The sequence below is a fragment of the Amphiura filiformis genome, chromosome 11, assembly GCF_039555335.1.
Source record: "Amphiura filiformis chromosome 11, Afil_fr2py, whole genome shotgun sequence".
NCBI lineage: Eukaryota > Metazoa > Echinodermata > Ophiuroidea > Amphilepidida > Amphiuridae > Amphiura > Amphiura filiformis.
Genome location: NC_092638.1, coordinates 35107838 through 35119649, shown reverse-complemented (window position 1 = coordinate 35119649; position 11812 = coordinate 35107838). Strand labels below are relative to the sequence as shown.

At 36.5% G+C, this 11812-nt stretch overlaps 1 protein-coding gene across 1 annotated transcript in view; it reads right to left on the bottom strand.

The window, feature by feature from the left end:
• Window positions 1-11812, bottom strand: part of LOC140164774 (protein kinase C-like) — a 379558-nt gene that overhangs the window by 250871 nt on the left and 116875 nt on the right. The window contains 1 exon segment of the mRNA XM_072188144.1: window positions 334-445. Within this exon segment, the coding sequence (XP_072044245.1) occupies window positions 334-445 (112 nt within the window).

The following is an 11812-nucleotide window of genomic DNA, read 5'->3' as shown; positions in this document are numbered from 1 at the left end:
TTACTTCAAGGGCAGGATGCGACCTGCACGCGAGTACCAAGACGCTTCAGATGAGACGCAGAATTGTTTTCGTTCGTCTCCACGACCGTCGGCAAGGACCCGAATACCCCAATTTTCTCCCCATAGCTGACGTCGCGATTGTACGTGGCGGAATAGGGAGTCCCGGTTCTCCTTCTCTAATTCTGTGATGTGCACACATCTATCTATCTATTTACATCGCCAAGTACCGGTATTGCTTTAATAATGTGTAGCCTTTTTACTGATGCTCAATTTCCCATATCAAGATATGCTTCATGATTTTTAGTCTCCTTATTAAATTACTACATTACTTACAGTCACATTTCATGCCCTGGTGGTAGAGGCCGTAGAGTAGAGATCCACAGTGGTCACAGAAGGTAGGACTGCCATAAGAATGAACCTTGAACTTATGCTTGCTACGGGGATCCTGGAGGCAGAAAAAACAATAGAGGGGTAAGATAATTGCATAAAAGATCAAAAGACATACTTTTTGTATTAAAGCATATTGAGGGATCAATAATTCACAATGCACTATACAGGAGGAAGAGGAAGAGATGTGATGATGATGATGATGATGACAATGATGATGATGATGATGATGATGATGATGATGATGATGATGATGGATGATGATGATGATGATGATGATGATGATGATGATGATAATGGATGACAGTAGTGGCACCAGGAATTTTTTTGGGGGGCATGGAGGGAAAAGTGAATTTCAGGGGGGGGGGATCAACAAATTTTGCCCATAATTGCCGCAAATAGTGAAAATTTAAAGTAGTTTTAGGAGTTTTGCCCCCTGGTTTTGCCTCAAAATTGGGGGGAACTGGGGGAGGCAAGAAAAATATTTGGTTGGGGGTGGGGTGGGGCAAATGCCCCCCCACCCTGTAGCACCACCAATGATGGATGGATTGATGGATGATGATGATGGTCATAATGTCATAAATTATTATTATTTCCTAATTTTCATCATCATCATTACTATATCATTATTAACATGTCTGAAATATTGGATTTTCACAGTTTCCCTATGTTTTTACGTTCAGAGTGACTGGTTTGAGGGAAGCATGACCCAGCGGAGTTTGCATTCAAATATTGACACAAATAAAGCAGACATACAAGAGGAATGGTATGGGTTCTATAAAGGAGATCCTAAGGCTTGATATAACTAGGGGTGTCACTACCATCTCATGTGCACAATTTGCTTGGGAGTAGGGAAACACCAAAAACTTTTTGAAATATTATTGGTCAAGACCTAAGGAAATATAACTGTACTCATTGACTTCCTCATTTCCTATCAGACCAATGTATCAAGAAGTACACTGCGGTGTTTTATTTATACAACTGGAAAATATGGCTCCTGCCAGCACACTCGCATTAATACATTTTAATATGTACGCACACCCCCACACACTGAGAAGATTGTACATCAACTATTATACATAGTGACATGTATAATGAAATAAAGAGCTCATTACTGCATGGGAAATATTTATTTGTTACTGGAGATAATGTTGTGAATGATATTATCGCTCTATGCATGCTGTGAGCCGGCAGGTTATTACGTTAGCTTTTTCTGCAGTTAATTATCAAGCACTCTCCTTGCATGTTATCTTCTAGTTGTTCCAATCTTTGAAAAGAGGAATATACTGAAACTGAAAAGAAAGAGCATGTATACACACTTGATGAGGGGAAGCAAGTAAAATTAACATTGACTGGATACAGGGGGAGGGGAAGAAACAAATGTAGGTACAGCAGTACGGAAAGTGTGGTGGCCAAAATGATCAAATAACCAATTCTAAACACAAAGGTGCAAACCTGCAAAACAGGGATCAACAAGTCATCATGTGTAAAGAATTCGCTGTCGTAGTGCACATTATGGTTACTGTTCCCAGCCTGGGCTCATACACCTGTTCCGAATTTTGATATGCCATAATGCATAGGCTTTGTGTTGTGATCATTTCGATCAGTGGTTCGTAACAAAGAAAGCGTGATCCAGTTGACCTAGCAACGGTCATATTCTAAAGTGCACTACGACAGCGAATACACTGTACCTATGTCTGACAAAGAAAAACCTTCAACAAAAGAAAAGGAAAGGGGATTATTTTCTCTTAACAGATAGAACATGTTACATGTTTAGTAGGTGAAAAAATAATTAACCTCTGACAAATAATGAAACACAATGACAATAAAGTGAATGGAATAAATCTGCATTTTCAGTGCTGTCTGATACCATCTTAAATCATTACAGTACATGAAGCACATTACAAAATCGCAAAAGTCTTTGTAAATGCTTTTACGACCGTGTCGGCATTCAATTACATACTGCGTAAAATTATGTCACCACAAATGTACTATACAACTGGGCCAATCACAATAACAATTAGAACATTATTTCATGAGTGTATTCATGTGAATTTGAATAGTACATTATTTGGAGGCATGAGATGAAACGCTGTACCATGACAATCATTTTGTTAGGAACTTTTGTTGAGACACTGTGAAAGAAAAAAAAATCGTACATCTGACGATGCTTTTGTTATGTGTCTGGTGCACGTTATTAATCAATTCTCGTAAATTCTATCTTCCAATGTAAAAATTCAGCATGTGTGAATAATGAACTCAGCGCAACAAAATCTCATCTCCATTAGCTCCCCTGTGTAATGTTAATCATAGGAGTGCACACCAGTAAATAGGAATCTCCTATACCATTTGGAAGAAAAATCAGTGTTTTGAAAAGTGAAAAAGTGACTTAAAGTAATAATTTAAAAAGGCTTAAAACCCAACTACTAGGGACTGATTCATATTAATAGTTCTCATTTAGGGTTGGGTATTAGATTTGTCTATGAAAAATGAGCAGGATCTGACTTTTTATGAAGATTTGGCTAAGCTTTCAAAATGTGATACATTTCACTTTCAGAAACACCATGCTATTTTCAGGCTGACGTAAGCTGTATGGCATATAGGGTATCTAATCGGCAACTTCCTGCACCATTGTATTTATACACAACATTTCACAAGGCAGTTAATGGAGATAAAGCTTTGTGGCACTGAGCCCTGGATATACAGATACTGCCCGTTTGCTTGGGAGACAGGTGATTTTGCATCAGTTTTCTCTAGAATAAGTGTGAAGAATCTTCCAAGTAAATTATAGCAAATCAGACACTAAGATTCACACTACAATGCAAAACATTATAGGGTGTATTCAATACTACACCAGGCACAAAAAGAAACTCGTCAGTTATATTCATCCTTGCTGTTCAATAACTTGATAATTTTGGATTATTCTGAAATATACATTTTGTTAATTGGACTTTGCTTTCTCATTTGACACCCTGTTCGTGAAAAACGAACAAGAATTGACCAATATATGCGCCTCCAAAACCTCAAACCCCAAAATCAAAAGTTGCATTTTCAACAATTTTCAATGGGAACGATCCCGGGGGTACTCAGTACAAAAGGCCATACGGGACGTGCATAAACATGGGTCGCATTTTCGGCCGCTTGGTATATCAATGACCCTTATTTTTTCCGTTTTGTGGTATACGCATGGGTAGTAAGTTGAAATTGGTATTCAAATGGGGTCTAAATCAGATTTTGGTATATCAATGGGTCGAAAATCTTTAAACTCACTTGCATGAATGTCACAAAAATAATTGTCCAAATAAGGTACATCGCTATCCAAATAAGGCAAATCAGAATAATAAATTCAGAGCTGGGCAAATCAATTGATAGTCCGATTAGCAAAACGTTGAGTTGTCATTGCAAACAGATGGCGACACTCTTCCGGTGTAGTATATGCGAGCCCAGCACTACTTCTGTTTACCCCAGCCAATTTTGATAAATCACTGAAATAATATCGTTATCGAAGTTGCAACAGCAATTTTGCATCGCTGTTTTTTAAGTTAGTTTTGCCTCTCAGAACTCGGGATCGCAAAACTAAAGTAAATTAACTGCCGATTTTTAAATGCATCGAATCATATAAATAGGTTTTTTCAACAATCGGGTAAGTTTTTAGTGAAAAGTTCAGTTTTATTTTTGGTGCCGAATTCAGCTGACATGACACGCGACAGCACTGCCAAGCTTCATACACGATCGATATGCATGGGTCAAATTGATGTTGTTTTGGTTCGATAAATCAATGATAATTGCAATTGCATTGAACAGAAATGCATGAATATTAAATTCGTTTAAAATTTCAATAAACCATGAGTAGAATGTAGAAAGAAAAAAAAGCTACCGTACAAAAAAAAATATATTATAAAAAATTCATGTTCAAAATTTCTATTAATTTTAATTTTTTTCTGTTCTTCCGCTCACCATGCAGGGTACAAATATTATGATTGCTCGCCCAATTTTTTTTCACAGATATCTTCCGTCAATCGACTGCCTTGCATGAACCAAAGGCCATGATGAGCGGGGCACTGGTTGCGCCCACTGTTTTCGTGGTTTTTGTACATGTATGTTGTTAAATAAAACTTAAATATAAGTGCAAGAATCATCTTTCCCTACACAATACTTGTTACAAACTAGTGGCCCCTAAAAGACAAACGAACATAAATTTGGAAACTGAGAAAACAAAACAACAATAAATATATTTTGGATTTGTATTCATTACAAAATAAGGGGTGGTGCAACGATTATGTGTACCCCGGTGGTGAATTCTCAAAATGTTCTGCCAAAATCCCCCCTTTTGGCCTGCCAAAAATCTTTTCCCCTATAATTCACCACCCGGGACCGGGCACCCCTAACAAACAAAATAATAATAATTAATAAATGATAGACCCTTGATAGTTCTAATAAAAAATACAAAATACAGTAAACAAGAAAATAATAAAAAATATGATCTGAATTTTTTTTACGGTATTCTAAACGTATAGTGGTATATGGATGGGTCTGTATATGGGGTTGGTATATCAATGGGTGGTATTTTTGTCTTTTCAACTGGTAAAGTCATGGGTGTCTATTCTGTGTTGGTATATACATCGGTAGTAAAAATCAGGTTTGAAGTGGTATAGACATGGGTCCTACTTCAAAATCTTCGAGGCACACTTCCCCGGGAACGCATCGTTGTATTGCACACAAGCACCACGGGCCAATCAATAAAGCACACAGTGTAACAGGCACAATTGAATCGTTAAAATTGCAACTTTTCATTTTGGGGTTTGAGAGTTTGGAGGCGCATATCTTGGTCAATTCTTGCTCAATGTTCACGAACAGGGTGTCAAATGAGAAAGAAAAGTCCAATTAACAAAATGTATATTTCAGAATAATCCAAAATTAACAAGTTATTGAACAGCAAGGATGAATATAACTGACGAGTTTCTTTTTGTGCCTGGTGTATACTACGTCACTTATGACAGAGTCATCCTCATTAAAATAAAATTCTGTCCTTCATAAGGTAACACAGGGCAAATTGGCATGATAATACAATAAAAACAGGTAATATGTATGAATGGTTGTGGAATTGATCTACAGACCTGTCCCTCTGTCATCTTAAGCTATCCTAGAGCTGTCTTCCAACATGGCTGCCATTTCAATTGTTATACCATTCCAGTTGGTTTATTGCATTCACTCTATTGTTAACATTAATGTGTATTACTCCCATTGGAAAGGTCCAGCACTTATTTTTGTACAATCCCAGTTATCTCAGTGATGTGTAAACGGATTTTGAATATTTAGTAAAGTTTGAATTTGGCTACCAATTTCTTAAGGGAGGTGTAATGAGCGAACCATGGTTCACTCCACTGCAGGAGGAAGAGGCCTTCCTCCTGCAGTGGAGTGAAGAAGGCTAAAGGCAAAGAAGAATGACAATATTCTGTCATAATGCATATGTCTTGGTGGCTCAGTGGCAGAGAGACGTATCTCCATTAGCTGCTGTGTGTATGATAGTCTTTGGTATGTGCGAGTTCGCTCCCTGTGCAGTGCATGCCTTATGAGTAATAATAAATAACATCACAGGAAATCATACATACAGCAGCTAATGGAGATACGCCTTTCTGCCGCTGAGCATCACATTGTATCTCAAAATACAGTTTACAAAGCTATGTCTAGTAGTGATCTAATTATAAACAGAACTTTTGTTCAAATACTGCCTCAGAAGAAGGTTATGCTTCTTGTCATAATGTGTTAATGAAAATGTCAATTATGTCTGGGAAAATTGCTTTATAAAATTAACACTTTCTTTTTTTTTAATTTCAAGTCTTTTCTCCAAAAATGTCTATACATGTCAATGCACAATATATTAAAAGGAAGGAACATTCATTTGAAATGCGTCTCCTGAATAGAACATTCTGTTTATTTCGCAAACACAATCGCTCAAATTAATGACACTTCGATATGAACACAAAATGTTCCATGATTAAATTCTCAATTAATGAAATCTAATGTTCAGCAATACTTGACAATTGACATGCACCTTACAGAAAAATTTTCAAGCAAATTACATTTTTCTTCACAAATCATATGACATAAATAGTAGCACCAAATGCATTATTATCTTTGGATCATGATAATGAAAACCAGAAGAGGGAGACAAAACAGGAGATGGAAGGATGAGTTGACAGCACAAAATGGCATTGCTTGCTTGGCAGAGATTAGCTCAACATTACTTGACATTTAAGTACTGAAAAATCAATAAAACAGTCAATAAATCCTTTGTTTCCTATTGTTTATTGTTAAGTTCCATGAAGCATATCTCAATAGTGGCACTGGCAACATCCGGGCTCAGTTGTGCCGAGGGGTCACATATGTGCATGCTCAAATACGACAAATACTACTTTCACATAACTAATAACTTGTCTGTTCGATATATATACCATCAAAAAAGTACAAATATAAATTCTGTGGTGTTAAAATAATTATAGGTTACAGGTTATGGTATTTTTTCATGTGCATGATGAAATCAAATAGGTTACAAATTGTGTTACTATCATCATGTACTATCATTGCCATAAATTATGATTAAAGGGGCATTTCGTGATCCACAGCCTCATCCCCCCACTTTTCTCAAAAAAAAGTTGAGATTTTTATATCACTGGAATACTCTGGCTACATAATGTTTATGTACAAAATATTTCTTGCAGATTAATTCGTTTAGCAAAGATATCGCGAAATTTGAATTTCGTTCTGGTGCACCAGAACGAAATTACAATGTATTGTCTATGGAGCAGTGTAATACACATAATCATGCATAACTCGCAAACGCAAAAATCGAATCAACTGAAATTTTGGGAATATGCTTTTTTCGTGGATATGTACTGAAAAATGTCATAAAAAGAGGATGCTAGGATCACGAAATACTCCTTTAATGAACCCAAATATATCAAACATCAAATGAGACTAATCGAGCTTCTGTTAATTAAAAAGGGCTAAAAACAGGGGTAACCATATACAAGATGACACCATTACAAAATATTCAGCATTTTACAAATGAAATACATGTAGGCCTATATCTAAAATAACATAAACACGCCCGGGAAACACACACTAGTGCATAATATCATGATCATGATTTATAATACTGTACACATTATAAAATTCCACTGTCGTGTGTTTTAATATAAGAAGATTTTAAAGTTCAAATTACAGAACTATAAAATCTCGTTGATATTGTTATACAAGTTTATTCTCTCTAGTGGGATGTCAAAATCGATCGTTTCCAGGTCAACTGGCTCATGCTCTCTGTGTTTGGAACCACGATAAAACTGATCACAACATAAATTCAATTGGTCGAAAAACATTCGTAAAGTATGACGTAAAGTATGACGTACGGCGCAATCGATACCATTGATAGCTAACTTATACAGTGATTGATTTTCTTGACCAGATACATGCCCGGGTTACATGCAGTCTTGGTACCTGGTCAGTGACCTGACAGTGTTTTTAAAATTTAAGATATTTTCCCTAATGTTCAAACAAATATAATGAATGCAGCATTTAATATTGCCTATTGTTTTAATATACTCAAAGTATATGACGCATAATGTACTTGTGCAAATGCATTCGTCAAGATAATCGCACTTGCCTTGGAGTTGTTGCATGCAATAACTCCACGGCGCGTGCGATTATCTTGACTAATGCATTGCACTCAGTTCATTATCCTTATCATAATGCGTCAGATGAATATGTCCCAGTGGCTCAGCGGCAGAGAGACTGTTACTACCTTAATTTAAAGCAGATTTACTCCCATGATTGCAAAGTAATGTCACCCTTTGGTTATACAAATGCTTTGTAAGCACTCCCATTTTTTTTCAATCACATCAAATATACATAACAAATCTTGTCAAAGGGCTGACAGTACCTTAGAGCAGTTTTACTGCAATGATGTCAAGTAAAGTCACCCTTTGGTAACAAAGAGGCTTTGACACTCCTTTGCTTTTCCAATCCCCTAAATTTTGCTCCAAAAATCTTAACACAGGTATGGCAATACCTTAAAGCACTTGCACTTCAGTGGTGCATTTGCATTTTGTAATGTCAAGCTTTGAAACACGTCCATATCACTTCAAATACACCTAAAGATTCTTTACAAAGGGCTGACATTACCTATAAGCAGTTTGATTCAAAATGTCATTTTTGATAAGAAATTATTACTGATATAGACCAGACTTTCTTGTTAAGAATTGTATGCAACACAAGGTTGCCACAATAGGGCAGACCAGACAAGTTCTCAAAAAGAATCAATTATTTGTGACTATTCAGCATGCTGTAGTCATGATTATTTCAGTTGGATTCCTGCTGCAAGTCCAAGAAAGGTGTGGATGATGACATCATTGACATGATTTACAACATCTCAGTATTGCTGTATTAATTGGATAGAAATTCATCAGCGGACAAGATTGCCATCACCGAAAATGTATAAAATCTGGCATTTTTGACATGTTCTGATCCAATGTGGTACAATCCGAACCAATCAGAAAAACATTACCCATCACGGTCACAATGATTTACTAATCTTGTGTTTGTGACAGTTTTTGTTAATTTGTAGTTGGCAACAAATGAAATTGATATAACAATAAAAACATAAGAAAATGGACATTTAATGAAAAAAAAAACATGTATGCAAGAGACTTATATGTGAGCAGATCTGGTCCAATCAGACTAAAGTCTGCAATAATGAAACTGAGATATAAGCAAAAAGTGAGGAGTGAAAAACATATAATAAAATGGACGTATAAAAGGTTAGTAACTTTGCAACCAAGTATTCAAGAGACCTCATTCAACATCAGTAATTGCAGGTAACTGAGCAAGGGTAAGTAATGGTAGTACTCAATTTTCAAAATTTCTGAATTTAGCCTGAGTGGATTAGATTGGGTCACATTATAAGGGCTTTCAACATGCGCAGGGTAACAGAACAAGTTAGTAATGATAATAGCCATAGACTAAATACAGACTATTTATCAACAGTCAAAAGTCCCAGTATGCTGTGAATTCTCGCATATTCACGAGGTCCGATCGTTCAATCGTTTGTCTAACAATCACGCCAGTGTTGCGTGCCTTTGCGTTTACGCGAAAGACAGTAAAAACACTTGGTATGTGCGTAGCAGTTTCTTCTGTCACACTTCAGAGAATGATCGGTCATATTGGGTGATGCCGAGACTTTGACTGTCTGGAGTTCGTCTGTATCTCTTTCGTCCATGGTAATAACTCAATTGTCAAAATTTCCAACTTTAGTCTGACTGGATCAGATTGTGTCATTATATAAAATATACAAAAAATATCGCTTGTTTTTAAATGTCAATTTTTCAAGGTGTATAATCTGTCAATGTTGTGTAATATCTAAAGGATATTGCATTACATAGCTATGTGCTCACATCAAATGACAACCAATGTGTTATACATGAAATGTCATCTTGTGTTCTCAAGTCAATATTATCATCATGGACATTATTTGCAAAATATTGATTAATGGATAGTATTATTACATGTGACCAAATATGAGGCACTTCCGAGGAGTGGAGAAAACTGAGATATTAATTTATTTTAAAGTATTCAATATAATGAACATTTCCAGATATTGAATATAATCAAAAGGTTAATCGTTTTTCTGTTCGAAAGTTGCAAACTACACTACTGTAAAAGTGGAAATTTTCATGCTACATTTATTTTGGCACTTTTGGCGTTCCAAACTGCAACCGCAAATATAACAACGCACACATATATTCATTTTGTGTATAGGCTAATGTAAGGAAACTTAGAATCTCAAATTAAAAAACAAGGGAAACAGCTCCAAATTGGCAAAACTCAAAAAATTAATCGCTCAAAAATTTACACTTTTACAGTATTGCAGTATTTGACAGAATTACACATTATTATTTGGAAATAAATACACAAATTATTTGAAAGCCTCTAGGGCCAGTTTCACAAAACTCAGCTAAGATCGAGGCTACTTGGTCTTTGCTTTTGGGTCTAGAAAAAATTACTATCAATATCTTTTAAAGGAAACTATGTCAAGTGCCTGTTGACAGACTAACTATGCTATAAATTATTGGCTATGTGATACCATATAACCTAAAATGGTAACTTAGACACTAAAACCTAGCAACGGAATGATCTAAATCACTGCCAATTTGATACCCGAACAAACTATAAACCTGTCAACCTGTTCCTACTTTATCATGCACCCGGATACTCGCCGCAGAGGAACTGTAGCCGTGTACTGCATCAAAACCCCCGCCATTAAAATTCCTATCAATTACAGTGAGCAAATTTACTTAGCCAAATACTAAATCACATTGTGCAAATCCTACGATGAAATCCCCGCAGACACGCAATAAAGGATGCAATTGCTATCACCTCTTCTTAATCCACTATTACTAGACTCTCAGTTTCCTTTGCAGTTTAATGACTCCAATCTACTTGTGATTTATCTATTAATTGACCCATTACTTTTTGCAAATCAATAGATTAGGCCCAAAAAAAAAGATTATTTGCTTGTCCATAGACCACTTTTTTTATAGATAGCTTGGTCCTAGGTTAATTTTTTTGCTAGCTTTGAAAGTGAGTATCCTTGCAAAATGAATTTTGAGGCCTGTTGATGGACTAACTATGCTCTAAAATATTGGCTATGTGATACCATATAACCTAAAATGGTAACTTAGACACTAAAACCTAGCAATAGAATGATCTGAATCACTGCCAATTTGATACCCGAACAAACTATAAACCTGTCAACCCGTCCCTACTTTATCATGCACCCGGATACTTGCCCGAAAGAAACTGTAGCTGTGTACTGCATCACAACCCGCACCATTAAAATTCCTGTCAATTACAGTGAGCAAATTTACTTTACCAAATACTAAATCACATTGTGCAAATCTGACGATGAAATCCCCGCAGACACGCAATAAAGGATGCATTGCTATCACCTATTCTTAATCCACTATTACTAGACTCTCAGTTTCCTTTGCAGTTTAACCTAGGCGAAATGTCAACCGTGCTAGCATGGTCAACCATGGTCAAAACATGGTTGACCATGGTTAACTATGGTCAGCGATGATCAGCCATGGTGGCTTGACCATGGTCAACCATGGTTGCCATGGTCACCATGGTATACCATGGTCGACCATGCTTTAGCATGGCCGAGCATGGTCAGCCATGGTCTTCACCCCACTTGACCATGGTTGTCCATGGTCACTTTTAAGTATACCATGGTCAACCATGCTTTATCATGGGTGAGCATGGTCAGCCATGTTCATCACCTCACTTGACCATGGTTGACCATGGTCACTTCAAGTATACCATGGTCAATCATGCTTTAGCATGGGTGAGCATGGTCAGCCATGGTCAT